Source organism: Eschscholzia californica, unplaced genomic scaffold (genome assembly GCF_041429995.1).
Source record: "Eschscholzia californica isolate CP2 unplaced genomic scaffold, dmEscCali1.0.p SCAF_2, whole genome shotgun sequence".
Lineage (NCBI taxonomy): Eukaryota > Viridiplantae > Streptophyta > Magnoliopsida > Ranunculales > Papaveraceae > Eschscholzia > Eschscholzia californica.
Window position 1 is genome coordinate 49,077,559 of NW_028238309.1, and position 21,600 is coordinate 49,099,158.

The 21,600-nt window shown below is 36.4% G+C and overlaps 1 protein-coding gene and 1 pseudogene across 2 annotated transcripts; one reads left to right on the forward strand and one right to left on the reverse strand.

Annotated features, from left to right (window-relative positions):
• Window positions 1–4,174: 4,174 nt before the first annotated feature.
• Window positions 4,175–7,105, forward strand: LOC147558645 (receptor-like protein EIX2). The gene is made up of 2 exons (XM_086659043.1): window positions 4,175–5,851; window positions 6,092–7,105. The coding sequence occupies exons 1-2, from the start codon at window positions 4,175–4,177 to the stop codon at window positions 7,103–7,105; spliced, it is 2,691 nt and encodes an 896-aa protein (XP_086515169.1).
• Window positions 7,106–7,486: 381 nt separating this feature from the next.
• Window positions 7,487–9,547, reverse strand: LOC147558646 (ABC transporter G family member 22-like; annotated as a pseudogene). The gene is made up of 5 exons (XR_015234148.1): window positions 9,539–9,547; window positions 8,556–8,822; window positions 8,111–8,395; window positions 7,917–8,024; window positions 7,487–7,840 (listed from the first exon to the last, which is right to left on the reverse strand). The product of XR_015234148.1 is annotated as an ABC transporter G family member 22-like (transcript).
• Window positions 9,548–21,600: the final 12,053 nt, after the last annotated feature.

Consider the following 21,600-nt stretch of genomic DNA (forward strand, 5'->3'; position numbering starts at 1 on the left):
GGAAGTCCTGAATGAACCAAACTCAGATGAAAGTTCCCTTAGAATATTAAAGATCACCTCATTTTTGGATGTCGGAGGACCACCTGGTGCAAGACTATCTATGATTTTATTTTTGATATTGGATAAAAATTCTACCATTATAGATGATCCTTTTTTTGCATTCTCTTAATCTATCTTGTAATTGAAGAACATGGGCAGCAGATACTGCTGCAAAATTTTCTTCCGGATTTAACCAAAGTTCTCAAGAAGATGATCTTCCAACGACATATGAAATCACCGAATCAGAGAGGGTAGAATTCAACCATATGAGTAGGGTTTGATCCTCCTTAACCGATTTAATATACTCTTGATTGATAATATTGGTTTGTCTATTTTCTTCATTTTTGGATGTCAGATTGTAGCTTAATGGGGTAACCCATTACCCATTGTATTGATTGACAATGATGTTATCTTAGAAGCCTCCATTAAAAATTAAAGAACTTCGAAAAAAAAAAGTGCAAATAGGATTGTGGAAAAGAAAATTTTATATTCTGAGTGGCTCAGATACAATAGTAAGATAATTCTTGTTATATTATTGGATGAGAACAATGCCTTTATATAGACAATATGATCAGGATTTACATATGGAAAGATTGTGTAAAGATTAGGATATACATAGATAATATTGATACAATATAGATAAATGTAATGTATTGTATTAACCTACTCCTATGCTATTATTAGGCCATGTTTGGCGCGCGGAAATCGCGTGGGAATGGAATGTGATTCTTGGAAATCACAATCATGATATTGTTTGGCTCGGTCAACAGTTGGTAGCCCAAGTGGTTCCAAGGTGTTGACATAAACTCCAGAAATCCCTGGAGGTCTCAGGTTCAAATCTCAGAGAAGGTGGAATCTTTGGTTATTTGATTTGGGATTATTAGGGTGTAAATAATGTAGTTGGGCTTTAGGCCATTGTTTTGTTGGGCTATAGGCCCGGTCTTGTTTCAGTTTGAGTGGCCAGTTATTGAGCGTATCACATCTTTGATGTATCAATGCCAAATGTAACGACATACGTAGATCGTAGTCGAATTCCAAAAAAAAAAAAAGATATTGTTTGGCTCGCGGGAATGCAGGGGGAATCCTATTAGGGGGGGGGGGGGGGGGGGGGGAGGGGGGGGGGTTTATGATTCCCATTCTCAGAAATGCTTTGTTTTAATATTTATAGACCAATTTATCCTTAATAAAATTAGAATGACTATTATTAAAATCTTCCACCACATAATATCACAACTAAAAAAATTAAAAACCTATGGTTAGGCACCACCATAGCAATTCTTCCCTCTCTCTAGTTTTTTTCCTTTTCTCTTGCTCTTTTTTCATTCCAATCGATTTCATAATGTTTAAAAAGAAAAGTTTTTAGCCGTAAATAATTTTTTTTGAATGGTCAGCGTGCCTCGAACCCTTGACCTCCAAAGTGGAAGATTATACCACTTACCACTCCAACCAAAGGTTGTTGGCATTTTAAGTAAATTTTTAAATCCTACTTAATTGGTGTGTCATGTTACTATTTCATATCTACAATTTTGAATAAATAATACTGATTAAAGTATATCATAAAATTGACGTTTTATTTATGTAGTTTAAGGATATAATAGGACTTTTACAAAAAATTATATTCCAATTCCTACACGAACCAGCCACCAAGTTAGGAATCTATCGGGAATCGAATTCCTATTTCTTGTCAAACCAAACATCAAACTGAATGATCTGATTCCCAGGAATCGCGTTATGGGAATGTGATTCCCGGGAATCACATTCCATTCCCGTCCGCCAAACATGGCTTAGGGTTTATGTTGTTGGGCTTTAGGCCTCTTTAATTATTGGTTTAACTTAGGCATCTATCGTGCTTATTACATATTGATGATGTATCAATACCTTGTAATGAGTAATGGGGATTGTAGTTGATTTCTCAAAAAAAAAAACGCTACTTGGAAACACTAAACAAAAAAGTTAAAATTGGAGAGTAATTTTTCTCAGTTTTATGAGCATACATTGTTTTTTTTAAGGGCGAACATACATTACACTATTAGAGACAGAATTTTGAATCGTGAGAGGAAGTCGTGGGGGAGAGAATTACGTGGGTAGTTATTGTAGGGATATTCTAACCGATTTTGGTTGATTTACACTATTGCCCTTCTATTTTGAATGGATTTACACGAAAAGAGATTTTATAACAGCCTTCAGATGTGATCTTTATGAATCCCAATAAAAATGGACGGTCAGACTTATCCCCATGATAACCGACTGATCTGTTTTAATATAATAGATGACAGACAAATGAATTCATGACATATCATGCAACTTATGGGGTGAGTAGAACAACTTCACATTCGAATGATAAAGCTAGAAATATAATGTCCTTCGAATGGATTACAGGTGGAAGTGGAAATAAACTAGACCCCCTATCAAATTGGAATGTTATCACGAGTTTTACAGTCAAGAAAAAAAGATATGCGACAGAAAAACTCTTATAAAAGAACTTCGTATTATAGATATTGAGTAAACTATAGCTGATTAGGGGGTTTAAGGATGAAGAAAATGGTTTGGAAGAGTAACAAGGGAAGAAATTGGTTTTGGAATAGTAATGGGTAGGTCTTTACTCTTAATGTCGGCTCAAATGAGTGTTGGGTTTAATATGAACTAGTCATGAAGGCACTCTTATATTGAAGTTCACATCCCATGTTGGGTTTAAATTAATAGCTGAAAATTGAACATGTTACATGTATGCTTGCCCTTGTCAAAAAGGAAACTGATCGCAAAGTAGAGAAAGTACCATTTTTCTTGTCTTACCACTTGTTGGAGGACCCATGGTTGTTCAAGACGCATGATGCACGCGTAGTGTCCCTTCAAACACGCCCTTATTCACTTGTATTATGTACTATGTTGTTTCTACTCTATTAAGATAACGCAAGAAAGAAAAACAAAACACAAAAAGACACACAAACTCTAAGCAAATTAACTGGTTGTGCAGAAAGTTGATCGGTCATTGAAAGGACTCATTCAAACTAAGTCAATTTGCATCCAATATAATTTGATCTATTTGGAGTCATTCATAACTTCACAACAATTATCAGTAGAAGTCTTGTGACTAGCTAGCCTTGAAATTTCCACATAAAGAAGAAGACACAAGTTACTAATTTTTGGTGAGTAGTTTGTAAGACTTCAAAACAACTAAAAGAATTAGATATTATGAGTTCAACATAACCCATTGAAAGGACAAAATTTAACAGGCCAGAAAATTCTACATCTTTTAAAGCCTCCAATAAATTATACTTTCCACAATATTTGCAAGTCTAAATCAAATACTTGGAGTACTGAAATATCTTGAAAAGTTTTGTATTTGGAAAAACTCGTTCACTCAAAAGAATTAGAATCTAGCTCAAGTGTACATCTAGAAATAATGTTTCCAACAAAAATAACTAAAAGATGGAGACCATGACTGAATACCGATTCCGAAATTCATAAGGGTAACAACTTAAGCTACATAATGTTTACTATTTTATTAGTAGTTTCGGGGAATAATGATTCTAACATGAATAAAGGAATTGGAGACAAAGGGATGAACTTGCAAGCAATATGCTTATTGATGCTTGCTGACATGCTACATCATACTTTTTTCATAAAAAGGTAACTCTTTGAAGTTGTTCCAGGGGCAACCACACAGGTAAAGCCGGCCTTTTGCACACGGGTGGCCTATTGGTGTTCTAATGTGCCTCTATTAAGATAATGCAAACGAAAGACAAATCAAATCATTGAGAGGGCAGACGAATAATCAAACTCAAGAAGGTAGAAACGTCTAAATACTAAAGAAAAGTCTCCAACTAATTTTATTGTCACAATCTTTGCAAGTTTCAATGGATACATACTTATTTATTACTCTTTTTGTAGCCGTAACATCTTAAGATATTACACCCCACGAAGAATTGAGTGGTTGTACAGAAAGTGGAGTCTTGAGACCGATTACCGATTGAACGTCTTGTTGACTCGAAAATTGACAATTCAGCTGAAAATTAGAATACAGTATGAGAGGTCCTACCACGCGGAAAAGCTTTAGATTTGTGTGTTTGTATATATATTGGCGATTCAGTTTGAAAACACAATTAATTTCTATTTTTTGATTCAGTACTTAATAATGGAGTCGAAATCTATTTCTCTAATGTTCTTTCTTGCTGCATTCTTCTTGTTCAGACCAGATTACAACAAGTTCAGTTTTGGTTTTGTTTGTAAGGAAAGGGAGAGACAAGCTTTGTTGGCCTTCGGAGCAGATTTAAAACATCTAAATACTTCATATTATGATGAAAATTATGAAATTTTTTATCAGACGGAGAATAAATTATCTACTTGGGATGGTGAAGAATGTTGCAATTGGACAGGAGTGTTTTGCAATCGGAGAACCGGAAATGTTGCTGAACTTCATCTTCAAAAATTATCACTAGGTGGTAAATTAAATTCTTCTCTGCTTGAACTAAAATATTTAAGTCATTTGAACTTGAGCTTTAATAATTTTGAGGGTAGTCAGTTACCTTCTTTCTTGGGGTCCCTCCATAATTTGAGATATCTCAATCTACGAGGAACACATTTTGGTGGAATTATTCCTCCAGAACTTGGAAACTTATCCAATCTTCATTTTCTTGATATTAGAGGAACATATTTTGGTGGAATTATTCCTCAGGAAATTGGAAACTTATCCAATCTTCATTTTCTTTATATCAGTAACAACAACCAGCTAGATGTTGGTGATCTTCAATGGCTCTCTCATCTTTCTTCTCTCCAACATCTTGACATGAGTTATTTGAACCTGAGTAAGGTAAGTCATAAGTGGCTACACGTGATTAACATGCTCCCATGTTTAGTCGAGTTACGTCTTGCTTCATGTAATCTAGATTCATCCATACTCCCAACTCTTCCACACATTAACTTCACATCTCTTTCAATTCTCGATCTTTCTGCTAACTGGATGAATTCTTCATTATTACCTGCATGGTTATATAATCTTACTAGACTTGAAGAACTTTATCTAAGTTTGAACAATTTCTACGGAACTATTTCGAAAGATATTGGTTATCTGACTTCAATCAAGAGCCTTCATTTAAGGTTTAATCATCTTGAAGGGGAGATACCAAATACCTTAGGAAATCTATGCCACTTTCAGAAATTAAACTTGGAATCAAACAAACTTGGTGGAGATATATCTGGATTTTTGGTAAATTCATCTGGATGTATCACCAGTAGTTTGAAGTCGTTGGATTTATCAAGTAACAAACTTTCTGGCCCTTTGCCTGAGAAATTGGGGAAATTACAGAATCTCGAATACCTCTCTCTCGATGATAACTCTTTTTCTGGTTCAATTCCCTCGTCGTTAGGAAGATTATCATTATTAAGGGGTTTACTCCTTGGTGGAAATGAATTGAATGGATCATTGCCGGAAACAATATGGCATCTCTCAAATTTAGAAACATTACTAGTCTCTGATAATGAATTACAAGGCGTTGTAACTGAAGCTAACTTCGCCAATCTCCGGAGATTAAAATGGTTAGAAATTAGTTCAGTCGATTTGAAGTTGAGCTCTACTTGGAGACCTCCTTTTCAACTCGAACAATTATCATTCAGAAATTGTCAAATAAGATCTCGATTTCCCCAATGGTTAAAAACACAACAAAATTTAACATACATTAATTTATCCAACACAAGAATATCAGGCACAGTTCCCACTTGGTTTTGGGACATGTCTTCTCGAATGGTTGAATTAAATCTAGGCCACAATAGTCTCACTGGAGAATTACCAAAGTTATTGAAAACAAATGTTGAGGTTAATTTGAGTTCCAACCATTTTAACGGTCCACTACCTCGTGTATGTGGTGTTTCACTACTAGATCTTTCTCACAACTCCTTTTGGGGTCCTATTTCCTTTGTTCGATGTCATCCAGATATAGGCGAAACGGATACATTTCAACTTCTTGATCTCTCAAACAATGCTCTTTTTGGAGAGATTCCATAATGGTTGTTTAACTCATCGTATTTAACATTGCTAAACTTGGAAAATAATAAGTTAACTGGAAAAATTCCAACCTCTATTGGTTCTTCACTTCGATTAAAATCCTTGCATTTGGGTAATAATTCTTTATCCGGTGAACTACCTCACTCATTGCGAAACTGTACCAGCTTACAAATGATTGATCTTGGTGACAATACATTCAGTGGGAGCATATCAACATGGTTGGGAGCCAACTTTTTAAACCTTATAGTTCTTAGGTTGCGTCAAAATAAGTTCAATGGTAGTATTCCAGAGGCACTTTGTAACCTCACTTCACTACAAATATTGGATATTTCTCATAACAACTTATCAGGATCAATTCCAAGATGTTTCAGCAATTTAAGTGCCATGGCTTTGAAGCAAAAACCGAGGGGTTATTTTATCATTTATGTTCAAGAAACTGCTTCACTGGTGACAAATGGAAGACAATATGAGTATAGTAACACTCTTATACTTGTTACAACCATGGATCTTTCAAGAAACAACTTATCCGGGGAGATTCCTCAAGATCTAACAACACTTCACGAGTTACGATTTTTGAACTTATCTGGGAATCATTTTACTGGAAAGATACCAGACAAAATAGGGAAGATGAGCACATTGGAATCTCTTGATTTCTCAAGCAACAATCTTTCGGGTGTAATTCCTCAAAGCATTACAGATTTGCATTTTCTAAATCACTTAAACTTGTCATATAATAACTTGTCAGGCGAAATTCCTTCTGGTAACCAATTGCAAAGCTCTACGGAACTGAGTTATCTTGGCAACCCTAAACTCTGTGGTTTTCCACTCAAGAATTGCAATGGCGATGTACAAGTTCAACCACCCAGAATTAGTGGAGCAAAACAAGATGATGCGGAGGATGATTGGCTCGAGATGAAGTGGTTTTATATTAGTGCAGGATTGGGATTTGTAATAGGTTTTTGGGGTTTCTGTGGGGTGTTATTATGGAAGCAATCTTGGAGACATGCTTATTTTGGGTTCATTACTTCTATGACACAAAAGCTCTTCAAGTTTTGTGCATGGTAGTTTTGAAATATGTATCGATGTGGTAATAATATTTTAAATAACAGACCAATCTCAATTAGAATGAGACTTTGGTTCTTAAGGTTGTGGTGTTTTTTTTCTTCTTGTGTAATCTCTATTTTCTGATAATTTGTTTGTAACCGACTAAGCTGAAACGTATAAGTTGAAATGTTATAAGTTAGCATCTTTGCTATCAATCAAAAGTTGTCTCTGAGTCTTTTTGTCTTCGTACTTATGCTCTTATTTAGGCGTAAGGAAGGGTATCATATCCTCTCAGTCTTAAAGAATTTACTTAGGTCACAAAACTCAACTCTTAAAGGTATGACCCCATCTCCAAATGATAATGTTTTTGAGTTATTTTGGGTGTACCTGTAAGAACTTTGTCAAGATTTTTTCCAGCTTGAAACTATCTGTTGAAACACTATAATGTCTACTATAACAATAAAAATGCACGCTTTCAATATGTTAATTAATACGAAGAAAAAGTAATAAAGTTTTCAGAAAAACGAATTAAGCTCAAGATTGGAGCTTTATCTGCCGAAGAGAAAGGTAAGCTAAGAGTCTGAACCCAAAAACCATGGCAAACATGACACCAATCTCCACAAAGCCACTGTCTGGTTCGGGGTGAATGGCGTTCAGAGCTGGAGGGATGTGATCATATTGAACCTTGAGAAGAAGCCTATACGTGTGATAGTTGAAAGAAAAATATCGGATCCATGATATAAACACTGGAACTCTCTGCAAAGTTGTAGAATTAATTCAGTAATTGATCTATAGGAAGTCAGATAAAGCTTATGAATACTCGTAATCTTACCTTTATAAAGAACCCACCAGCTAGCATGAAGGTCATAGCAGTTACTGACGCCAAGGTAGTTGCCTTCTTAACATCCATTAGTATAGCACCAATAGCCAATCCAAGTCCCTGATATTGTGGCAACCGTTCTTAGCTACTTACTAGAAAAAATGATCATTCTCGTTTTTTCCTCGGCTGATTGCCAATAGACATACCTGGGCTGCTACAATGCTGAGAAACACGGTAAGCAAGGTTTAGAAAAACGGAGCAGCACCCAATCTTAGGCCAGCCATGAAATAGACAATGAGAAGGAATAGCAATGGTAGCAAGAGGTCAAGTGGTAGATCACTGGTTATTCTTGCAACAAAATATGCACTTAGTCTATACATATCAACTGCCCGTTCCTTGTTTAGCATAGCTCTCTCTTGAGGGAATGTAAAGATTGCCGTGAAAACAGGAAAGAACCCCCAGAAGACAGCAATAAAGAACAACAGTCCTGCCTGCGAAAATAGTCATTTGACTCGAAAGATACAAAATCAACTCAGGCAAGCTAGACATCACGAGTCAGACAAAAGAAACTGAAAATTTGACTGGAGCCAGTTCTACCTTAGAAAACCACAAAAGACAACCTAAGAATGTTTGTGTCATGTAGTTTAGTACCTGATCATGTAGGCCACTAGGTGTAGTGCTGTCTGAGTTCCACCATAGCATACCCAAGATAGTAGCAGTGGCGAGGACTTGAGTGATTCTTAACCAGCTTAAATCATGTCGTATTTCTTTGAGGCCTCTCCAAAATAGGATAGAAAACTGCTGAAACCAGCTTGCACCCCATTCTCTATTTGGCGCAGATACCATGGCTTTTAATTCTTCATTGATGGGTATTGGTGCCATAATTTTTTTCTTCTCTTCCTCTGCTACTCTTGTCCACTAGATACTTGAATAGAACACAAACTATGGCTTATTCCACTAATAGCAATTTTTTGATTGAATGACCTAATAAATTTTCCAATTTTGTTTTTGAAATGTAAGAAAATATGTCGGAAATCAGATTTGAGAGACGTGTGTAAAACCCGATAAAATTTTGAATAATCATCAATAATGTTTACATAGTATTTGTAACCACTATTTGATGGTACAATTGAAGGTCCCCAGAGATCAATGTGCAAAATTTCTGAGGGCCCAAAGGTACAATTATTTGAGGTATAAAAAAGAAGTTTCTTGCTACGCCAAGATGTCATTCTTTGCAAAAAACGGTATGAAAAGAAGAAACTTGAGGGAGGAAATGCTTGAGTTTCTGAAGTGTCTAGAACGAAGGATGACCAAGCCGTCTATGCCAGGTAAGAGTAGTAGGAAAAGACATTGAAAATGCTGAAAAGGTAGGTTGAATTAATGAAGAAGAACTAAAATGCAGAGGATAGACACCACCCTCAGAGTGCCCGCTGAAGAGCATCTAGTCCGAAAACAGGTCCTTCACAACAAAACCAAAATGATTAAAAGTCGAGGAACAACAATTGTCAGAGGCAACTTTTTTGAAACCGATAATAGATTATGAGAGGCCTTAGGAACATGTACAATATTTTTAAGAATGAATTTTTGGTTATTCTGGATAAAGGAAGTATTACCAATATGATGTATGAACATACCTTCACCATTGACTCTTGATATTAGATCCAGGAACATTGGCCAAAGCTAATATGGCAGCCAAATTATTTGGTGGAGCACGTCCCTGATAAGAAAAATTCATTCGATGATAGCATTCGGTAGTCAAATGTCCCACTCGATGACAGATCTGACAAACAGGTTAATCAGAATTAAATTAGAAATTTCCATTTGATTGAGATAGAGGATTGTTGTTGCTGAAATTAGGTTTGGCATACCCCCTTACTTTATGATTATAATTACGGTTCTTATTTTGATTGTTGGGTTGTTGTTGAAACTGGGATCTGTATCTATTATTAAAATTAGAAGCTAAAAAAGCTTGAGAATGAATAGAGGTGTTAACTGTTGCTTTAATTTTTTTTCCAGAAACAGTGATCTCCTCACTAATAAGGAGATTATGTAGTCGGCAACAGAGACATGCGAACTTCGAATTCTAGTGGAAGCCCTGAACGAATCGAACTCATACGGCAGTCATCTTAGACTACTAACGATCACCTCATTTTTGGACTACTGGTTGCTGCAAGACCATTTGTGATCTTTTTTATATTGGATAAAAATTCTACCATTGAGAGATGATCTCTTTTTACATTCTCTTAATCTATCTTGTAATTGAAGAACATGGGCAGTAGAAGCTGCTACAAAATTTTCTTCCACATTTAACTATAGTTCTCAAGAAGATGATGTTCAAACGACATATGGGATCACCGAATCCGAAAGAGTAGAATTCAAGCATATGAGTACGGTGTGATCATCCTCAACCCATTTAATTAGATCATTTACAATGAATTTTTTAAGCATTGGTAAGAATACTCTTCCATGCTAGATAATTGTCAGATTGTAGCTTAATAGGTATAACATTACCCATTGTACTAATTGACAATGATGTTATCCTAGAAGCCTCCATTAAAAATTAAAGAACTTGAAAAAAAGAAATTGCAAAGAGGATTATGAAAAAGAAAAAGATTAGGATTTACATATGGAAAGATTGTGTAAAAGTTAGGATATACGTAGAAAATATTGATACAATATAGATAAATGTATTGTATTGACCTATTCCAATGCTATTATTAGCCTCTCTGTTGTCGGGTTTTAGGCCTATTTAATTACTAGTTTAACTTAGGCAATTATCATGTTTATCACAACTTGATGATGTATCAATGCCTTTTAATGAGTAACGGAGACCGTAGTCGATTTCTCAAAAAAAAAAAAAAACGCTACTTGGAAACACTATACAAAAAAGTTAAAAGTGGAGAGCAATTTTTCTCAGTTTTATGAGCATACATTATTGGAATGACGGTCAAATGAATTCATGACATATCATGCAACTTATGGGGCGAGAGAATAACTTTACATTCGAAATGATAAAGCTAGAAATATAATGCCCTTCAAATGGATTATAGTTGGAAGAGGAAATAAACTAGACCCCCTATCAAATTGGATTGTTACTACGAACTTTACAGTCAAGAAAAAAAGATATGCAACAGAAAAACTCTTATAGAAAAACTTTGTATCTAAGTCGGATGACTTTCTATTCTATGTTTTTGTGTTTGTAATATGGATATTAAGTAAATTATAGCTGATTTGGGGGTTAAATGATGAAGAAAATGGTTTGCAAGAGTAACAAGTGAGAAATTGGTTTTGGAATAATAATGGATAGGCTCTTAAGATCGGCTCAAATGAATGTTGGGTTTAATATGTACTAGTCATGATGGCACTCTTATATTGAAGTTCACATCCTATGTTGGGTTTAAAGCAATAGCTGAAAATTGAACATGTATGCATTCTTATATTGAAGTCACATCCTGTGAAGGCTTGCCGTTGTCAAAAAGGAAACTGATCGCGAAGTAGAGAAAGTACCATTTTTCATTTCTCACCACTTGTAGGAGGACCCATGATTTTTCAAGGCGCATGATGCACGCGTAGTGTCCTTTCAAACACTCTCTTCTTCACTTGTGTTATGTACTATTTTGTCTCTACTCTATTAAGATAACACAAGAAAGAAAAAGAAACCACAAAAAGACACACAAACTCTAAGCAAATTAACTGGTTGTGCAGAAAGTTCATCGGTCATTGAAAGAACTCATTCAAACTAAGTCAGTTTGCATCCAATATAATTTGATCTATTTGGCGCCATTCATAACTTCACAAGGTAGAAGTCTTGGTGACTAGCTAGCCTTGAAATTTCTACATAAAGAAGAAGACACAAGATACAAATATTTGGTGAATAGTTTGTAAGTCAAAATCAGATACTTGGATTACTAAAATATCTTGAAAAGTTTTGTATTTGGAAAGACTTTTTCACTCAAAAGAATTATAATCTAGCTCAAGTGTACATCTAGAAATAACGTTTCCAACAAAAATAACTAAAAGATAGAAACGATGACTGAGTACTGATTCCAAAAATGTTACATCATACTTACTTCATAAAAATGTTACATAATTGGTTGATCATACAAAAATGTTACATCATACTTATTTCATAAAAAGATAACTCTTTGAAGTTGTTCCAGGGGCATGCAGCCAAGCACACAAGTGAAGCCCTTTGAACACGGGTGGCCTATTGGTGTTATAATGTGCCTCTGTTAAGATAACGCAAACGGAAGACAACACAACAAATATTGGTGAGTCTTCTTAACTAGCTAGCAGTTGTTGCCAAATCAAACCATTGAGAGGGCAGATGAATAACCAAACTTAACAAGGTAGAAAAGTCTCCAACTAATTTTATTGTCACAATCTTTGCAAGTTTCAACGGACCCATACTTATTTATTACTCTCTTTGTGGCCGTAACATCTTAAGATATTACACCCCACGAAGAATTGAGTGGTTTTACAGAAAGTGGAGTCTTGAGACCGATTACCGATTGAAGGTCTTGTTGACTCAAAAATTGACAATTCAGCTGAAAATTAGAATACAGTATGGGAGGTCCTACCACGCGGAAAGGCTTTAGATTTTGTGTGTTTCTATATATATATTGGCGATTCAGTTTGAAAACACAATTAATTTCTAGTTTTGATTTCAGTACGTAATAATGGAGTCAAGGTATATTTCTCTAATGATCTTTCTTGCTGCATTTTGCTTACTCATACCAGATTACAACAAGTTCAGTTTTGGTTTTGTTTGTAAGGAAAGGGAGAGACAAGCTTTGTTGGATTTCGGAGTAGATTTAAAATATCAAAATACTTCATATTTGGATGAAAATTATTATTATGGGGAGAATATATTATCTTCTTGGGATGGTAAAGAATGTTGCAATTGGACTGGAGTGTTTTGCAATCCGAAAACGGGAAATGTTGCTGAACTTCATCTTCAACACTTATCACTACGTGGTAAATTAAATCCTTCTCTGCTTGAATTAAAACATTTATATCATTTGAACTGATGGGCCTAAAAAGTTTCCTAAATAGGTCTACACCCGCAAGTGCACGGGCGTCAAGTGATAATTCCGGTAAGTCCGGTTCGTTCCTCAGAGACTAAGTGAAACCTATTCTAAGACTTGGAAGTAAGACGGTTTTTGTAATGATTTGATTTTGGTTTTGAAATGAATAAAATGTTAAAGTAAAATTACGGAAAGAAAATAATTACAAATGATACATGGAACTCAAATGGGGGAGAGCCTAGGGTTTTCTGAATCCGTTCTCCTAACAATTCTAACGACAATTTATTTGGATTTAATTAGCGAATTTTATATATAACTCAGATTCTAGTCCATGAATGGTCTAAAAATCCGGAAGATTTTATCATGAAAAGCAATAAAAATATTAATAAATCATATCGATAAAATTACTTATGAAGAACTTCATCTAAAACCCTAGATAGAGAATTAGTTACTCATGGACATTATATAAAAGAAATTGAAAAATAAAGTAAAGAATCGGAGAAGAAAACTAACTTTTTCGCTATTTCAGAACCAAACAGGGCTTTAGGGAAAGATTTTCCTTCTGTTTTCCCAAAATTCTGCCAAACGCACCCTCAGGGAAACTTATTTTCTCGTCTTCCCGGAAACGATTTCCAGGTGAGAAAATAATTTTCCTTCCCTGGTTTTTCTCTTTCCTTCTCTGTTTTCTCTTATTTCTCTTTCCAAACTTCTCTTTCTCTCTCTAAACAAACTATTCTAAACTCCCTTTATGTTTATAGCCGAGATAGATGAAGAAAGAACAAGAAAAAGATGAAGTTTTAATGGAGTTTAATATTCAATCTTTCTCTGTCTACAGTATCTCTCTCTCTCTCTCTCTCAACTCTTTCTATCTAACTTTCTCTTTCTCACTAAAAGAAGAATTAGAAGAAGAAGAAGACGCAAAGAAACAGAAACAAAAACTCAAATTTCTCTCTCTCTCTAGCTCTCGGTTTCTCTTCAATGATTCCTTTCTCTCTGTTTCTTTCTCTCACTAAAAGAAAATACAGAAAAAAGAAGAAGATGACAATAGATGATGAAGAATTAATGGTCTCTAACTTCTCTCTCTCTCTCTCTCTTGTATTTCTCTGGTTTGGTGAGCTCGAGAGAGGATGATTTGACCCCCAATCCGAGATGAGGTCCCTTCTCTCTGTTCTTCAATATATATATAAGAGAATCAAAACTCCATCCCCTTCTTTCCTTTCTCTCTTCTTTTCTTTCCTTTCTTCTCTTTTCTTTCCTTTCTTCTCTCTTCAACAGCTCCCGGTCTTTATCTCTTCTCAATCTTTCCTTTTCTCTCTCGGTTTCTATAGAGAAACTTTCTCTGTTTGAATAGAGAGAGAATATACGGGAGAAAGGAGACGTTAAGTTGCTGATGTGTTGGCTGGAACTGATTACGTGCTTCGCGGCAAGATAGACATAAGATATAGCTGTACTCACGATGAGGCCACGTGGTCTGGAAGACTTTCGGCCGTTGGATTTACACGGTTCCACGATGGTAAGTTGCGCTCAGGTGCGTGGAGTGAAAGACTCTTGAAAATCCCGAACTCACTTCCTGCTTATCCCACCAGTATACCGAAAAATCCTCATCTCACCATTCTGTTTGCGCCACGCGTTCCTTGGGAAATTCGTGTTAACTGATTTGGTCAACTAGTTTTGACCCAAACTTTGACTTTGTCTAATTCTTCCATCCGGACTCCGATTTGACTTCCGTCTTCGCCGTTCGACTCGTCTTGTACTCTACTTTCACATGAGCACTAATATTGACCAGAATACCCTTGTCATTAAAATGACCAAAATGCCCCTCAAGTATATGTCTTTATCACAATGTTTTCGCATCGAACTCCGTAAATGAGACCTGAGAAAGAAAATCAAACAAATAATCAGAGTAACCGCTCGAACTGGACTAACTAACCCGAGTTAAGAGGTTCAAATGAGACATTTTCATGTCTCATCAAACATCCCCAAACTTAGATTTTGCTAGTCCTCGAGCAAAAATAGAAAAATAAACCGAAACCCATTTCACCACTTTCGTAGGGAATCACGATTGCACTTAGCCCGTGCAACAAGCCGTTAAACCTCTAAGTTACCCTACAGGACGAGTTTTGTCTCGTGAGGGTTTGCAGTGAATATACCCACAAAATTCAAAAATCTCAAAAATGCGAAAGGGTTTAAATATGATATGAACTAAAAATGTTTATCCGGTAGATTTTCAAAAGTTAATAGAAATGAAATCTAAGTCGATCAAACCATACAAATGCTAAAAATTCCTTCACTAGTAATCAAGACCCGAAGTGCACGTGACCAGCCAATATGAGCATCATTTCAGTTCCGAACAGACAAGACCTCGATTACTTTCTCAATACATTTCGCCTCGACTGCTGTCTCACGGTCATACGCTCAAAAATTTAAGTCACTCAGAAATGGTTCGCTCAATGTGCGAGTATGAGTATGAAGGAAAACTCAACACATTACAAAAGACGGACTAAATTTTTGGTAAACGACTGATCTCATAGAAAGGAAACAACCACTAATACGGAATGGGGAAGCTAACCAACTCTTCTCACCTGATCAACTATCTAACAATGCTTCCTAGAGGTTAATAGACTATAATGATGATGTCACTAAAACTCCTAAGAACTCGACGCCTTCAAATCTTCAAAAAACTACTTCAAGGGATAAACACTTAAACAAAACTACACAAACACTTTTTTTTTTTTTTTTTTTTGGTAATACAACTCAAAATACACTTCTCACTTTCTCAACAGTTTCCTTGGGTATAATTTTCTCCTTTTTGCTTCATGTCTTATTCTCAGGGTTCTAAATGAGGGATGATATCTATTTTCCTCTAGTTGACATTACTTTCAAGTTTCTCAGACTACAAGAGAAGGGTTTACTTCCTGATGACATCCCTAGTGGTTGTAAAATGTGAACTGAATAGATCAACTGAGCTCTAATGAATATTGCGAGGTTGAGTAGCTCTTCATTCTACTCAGAATTAGCTCAGAAGAGATCACTCAAAACAAAAGGAAAGGCTCAGAATCTCACATAGGTTAAGTCTCCACTAATGATTGATTAAGTTCTCTCAGAAAAGTCAACTCTTCACCTATCTAACACTCACATGGCTAGTGCACAGACAACTTCAAGACTCGAAATTCATGGAAAAACCTTTAGCAAAAGCATAGTCTGACAAACTAGATTCTATAACTATTCACAAGCAAAAACAACTAGACTCACATTTTCAATCCAAAAATTAAAAATTTTGAAAAATTTTAAACCCTTTTGAATTTTTGAAATAAGGACTTACCAAAAAAATTCAATCCCCTATCCCCAAACTTAAACTGAACATTGTCCTCAATGTTCTGAAGACTATGCAAAAATAACAGGGTGAAGGGAAAGATATTACCTGATTCGGAAGTCCTAAGCGTGGGTTGCCTCCCAGAAAGCGCTAAGTTTAACGTCTTCAGCCAGACGAAACTGATGACTTGAAAAATAGAAAAATTATACCTACTGGATTACAAATATGTGATTAACTGTAAACCAATAACCGATACATCTGTGGGTCCACCCAAAACACAAAGTTTTCAGTGAACGATAGTCTCACATTTTTGTGAATTGCAGAGAGTGCATGTGAGACTATCAAAGAAGAGGGGCAATCCCCAAACTTAGTGGATGCACAGTCCACTAAGTAAGCATAAATACTAGGACCAATGACTAGAAAGTCATCGAAAGGATCGACATAATAATGAAGGGCCAGTATATTCGTCGAAGGCAAAAAATCATCTGCAAGCTTAGTGGACAAAATATCCACTATCTCCAAAGACGTTCTTGAGGAGACGTCTAAAGTGTCCCAAAAGGGATCAACAACCGAGTCTGAGGCCATATGAAAGGTCAAACTAGACTCTAAGGATAAGGAAATATGCTCGGGGACCAAGTCAAGGTCCATGGTTTCCTTAGGTAAACAGTCTAACAAACTATCCAACATGTCTCTAGCGTCATCAATGTCCTCAAAGACATCTGCGGCCTCGCATTCATTTATAACATCATGCCTTCTTAGCTTTTCATCTAAGACTGACTCCTTACAAATCTCAAATGTCGGAAAGTTCAGAATTGTGTCATCCCCAAACTTGCTCATTGAGCCATCATCCTGGATATCAACGTCTAATGCAGTCCTATCATGGTGAGATGACATAGGTGGAGGAAGCAAGACAACAAGGTCATCAATATATTCAGGCTCTTGGGTCCTCTCAGTAGATTCATCGACATTTAACTTAGTACTAGGGTTAGACGTATTACCCTCGTCATCGTACCTAGTACCCTCTTGAGTTTGGGGTGGTGAAACCCCTTCCTCGTCGACAAATGACTGTGACTCGAGCATCTCTATCTTTTGAGTTAAGGACTCAATCCTCTGCTTCGTTTGATTAGCAAATTGTGACATCATCTCAATAAGACGACTCTCGGACTCTAATCGAGATCTATCTTCAAGAGTTTCCTCATAATAAGGCTCACTAGTGTAATTAAATGAAGACTCTTGATAATAACTTCCTCCGTACATATTAGGATCATACCTGTCTCTAAAGTCATTGGTCTCAGAATAGTGTGGACTATAAGGTCTCTCATACATATTTGGTGTCGGACCATATCCATCACTAATCTGACCATCTCTATACATTTGTCGGTGTTCTCCCAATGTCATACAAGATCGATCAGGTTCTGGTCTACTCCACTCACTAATCGGACTGTTTCCAGACATTCCTTGATAATCCCCAAATGTCATACCCTGTCGGTTAGGCTCGTCTCTACACATCTGTTGGTACTCTCCTAGGGTCATGCTAGTTCGGTTAGGCTCAACTAGCCTATTCCTCTCGTTAAGTCGTTGATAATCTCTTAGAGTCGTACCACGTTGGTTAAGCCAGTCTTTAAGCAACTGTTGGTATTCTCTTAAGGTTATATCAGTTCGGTTGATGACGGGTCCCTTTAGATCAAGGTCATCGTCATCAGCAGGGTACGTCCAACCATTAGAAAAATGTGCCATGATGGTCAGGCACGATCACAAGATGAGAATTGACACTTACAAAAACTACACTTGATTCCTTTCTTTTGGTCAATTTTTTTTTTTTTTTTAATCGAAAACCGGGGAAGCACTACGAAGATCCTAGAAGGAAAACAACCACAATCAAGCTGACTCAACCAAGCAACCTAAACAAAATCTAGACGATTGACAGGTTGGTCAATTTCACTTAAAAAAATCTAGACAACTCCTATATTGTAACAAAGCCTGAACTTTAATTGTTATGAGAGTTACTCCGTCAAAGTAATACGGTCAAACAATTCTTGCTGACGACCAACGATGAACGTTGTGATAGCCGTCCAACCTTCGGTAACGTTTCCTCTTCTCGAGGTGACCTTTTAAAGAATTGAGTGACACTTTCCTTTTAGGAATGCCCAAATAAAAATTAAGTCCCTGAATTGTTTCAAAGATCCTATGAGCTCGATACCTTAAGGCCAATGTCTAAACCAGATTTTAATTTAAGTGAGGTTTGGGATTCGCAACGTTGTTTCCTAAATGGGCAAGAGATCGGTGATGAAACCCGACTCCTATCTTGTAATGGGGTTTGTGCCCTTACTAAAGACGATTAAACTAAGCAGTTTGTCAAATCAATGAGGCACACAAAAACATTCAAGTACCCACTTACAGGGGATTCGTGGGTGGTCAGAGAAATTACCTCCCGTTCAAGACGGGCGATGACCTTTGTAGACGACCCGGGCCACTCTTCCCTTAAGTGTCCGAACCTGAGGCTTCGTTTTGGTTTTTCGGTTACAATTTATAAGCCCTCTAATTTAGGGTCAAAACTTTAATCCAAAAATAAAAATTAGAAAGTCTAAAGTCTCTCTCTCACCAAAAATAAAATAAAAAATAAAACTGTAAATTTCTTCTTTTCGACTCCTCCTCCTTGTTTGCGCCTTCTCTTTCGCTCCTTAATGCCCTAAACACCAAAAATAGAGAAGCAAGTCAAAGTGGCCAAAAATAAAAACTTACCAAAAATATAAACTTTCCAAGATTAGAACAAATTTAAAACATAGTCCCCGGCAGCGGCACCAAAAACTTGATGGCCCTAAAAAGTTTCCTAAATAGGTCTACACCCGCAAGTGCACGGGCGTCAAGTGATAATTCCGGTAAGTCCGGTTCGTTCCTCAGAGACTAAGTGAAACCTATTCTAAGACTTGGAAGTAAGACGGTTTTTGTAATGATTTGATTTTGGTTTTGAAATGAATAAAATGTTAAAGTAAAATTACGGAAAGAAAATAATTACAAATGATACATGGAACTCAAATGGGGGAGAGCCTAGGGTTTTCTGAATCCGTTCTCCTAACAATTCTAACGACAATTTATTTGGATTTAATTAGCGAATTTTATATATAACTCAGATTCTAGTCCATGAATGGTCTAAAAATCCGGAAGATTTTATCATGAAAAGCAATAAAAATATTAATAAATCATATCGATAAAATTACTTATGAAGAACTTCATCTAAAACCCTAGATAGAGAATTAGTTACTCATGGACATTATATAAAAGAAATTGAAAAATAAAGTAAAGAATCGGAGAAGAAAACTAACTTTTTCGCTATTTCAGAACCAAACAGGGCTTTAGGGAAAGATTTTCCTTCTGTTTTCCCAAAATTCTGCCAAACGCACCCTCAGGGAAACTTATTTTCTCGTCTTCCCGGAAACGATTTCCAGGTGAGAAAATAATTTTCCTTCCCTGGTTTTTCTCTTTCCTTCTCTGTTTTCTCTTATTTCTCTTTCCAAACTTCTCTTTCTCTCTCTAAACAAACTATTCTAAACTCCCTTTATGTTTATAGCCGAGATAGATGAAGAAAGAACAAGAAAAAGATGAAGTTTTAATGGAGTTTAATATTCAATCTTTCTCTGTCTACAGTATCTCTCTCTCTCTCTCTCTCAACTCTTTCTATCTAACTTTCTCTTTCTCACTAAAAGAAGAATTAGAAGAAGAAGAAGACGCAAAGAAACAGAAACAAAAACTCAAATTTCTCCCTCTCTCTCTCTCTAGCTCTCGGTTTCTCTTCAATGATTCCTTTCTCTCTGTTTCTTTCTCTCACTAAAAGAAAATACAGAAAAAAGAAGAAGATGACAATAGATGATGAAGAATTAATGGTCTCTAACTTCTCTCTCTCTCTCTCTCTTGTATTTCTCTGGTTTGGTGAGCTCGAGAGAGGATGATTTGACCCCCAATCCGAGATGAGGTCCCTTCTCTCTGTTCTTCAATATATATATAAGAGAATCAAAACTCCATCCCCTTCTTTCCTTTCTCTCTTCTTTTCTTTCCTTTCTTCTCTTTTCTTTCCTTTCTTCTCTCTTCAACAGCTCCCGGTCTTTATCTCTTCTCAATCTTTCCTTTTCTCTCTCGGTTTCTATAGAGAAATTTTCTCTGTTTGAATAGAGAGAGAATATACGGGAGAAAGGAGACGTTAAGTTGCTGATGTGTTGGCTGGAACTGATTACGTGCTTCGCGGCAAGATAGACATAAGATATAGCTGTACTCACGATGAGGCCACGTGGTCTGGAAGACTTTCGGCCGTTGGATTCACACGGTTCCACGATGGTAAGTTGCGCTCAGGTGCGTGGAGTGAAAGACTCTTGAAAATCCCGAGCTCACTTCCTGCTTATCCCACCAGTATACCGAAAAATCCTCATCACACCATTCTGTTTGCGCCACGCGTTCCTTGGGAAATTCGTGTTAACTGATTTGGTCAACTAGTTTTGACCCAAACTTTGACTTTGTCTAATTCTTCCATCCGGACTCCGATTTGACTTCCGTCTTCGCCGTTCGACTCGTCTTGTACTCTACTTTCACATGAGCACTAATATTGACCAGAATACCCTTGTCATTAAAATGACCAAAATGCCCCTCAAGTATATGTCTTTATCACAATGTTTTCGCATCGAACTCCGTAAATGAGACCTGAGAAAGAAAATCAAACAAATAATCAGAGTAACCGCTCGAACTGGACTAACTAACCCGAGTTAAGAGGTTCAAATGAGACATTTTCATGTCTCATCATGAACTTAAGTTGGAATGGTTTTGATGGTATTCAGATACCTTCTTTCTTGGGCTCCCTCAATAATTTGAGATATCTCGATGTAAGTGAAGCAGGTTTTGGTGGAATTATTCCTCCGGAACTTGGAAGCTTATCCAATCTTCATTTTCTTGATATTAGTAACAACTACCAGCTAAATGTTAGTGATCTTCAATGGCTGTCTCATCTTTCTTCTCTCCAACATCTTGACCTGAGTGGCTTGGACCTCAGCAGGGTAAGTCATAAGTGGGTACATGTGATTAACATGCTCCCATCTTTAGTCGAGTTACTTCTTGCTGGTTGTGGTCTAGATTCATCATCCATTTTACCAACTCTTTCATACATAAACATTACATCTCTTTCAATTCTCGATCTTAATAGTAATGAAATGAATTCTTCATTATCGGCATGGTTATATAATCTTACTAGACTTGAAGAACTTGATTTAAGTTACAATCATTTCTACGGAACAATTTCAAAAGATATTGGTTATTTGACTTCAATCAAGAGACTGGATTTATCAACTAACAAACTTTCTGGCCCTTTGCCTGA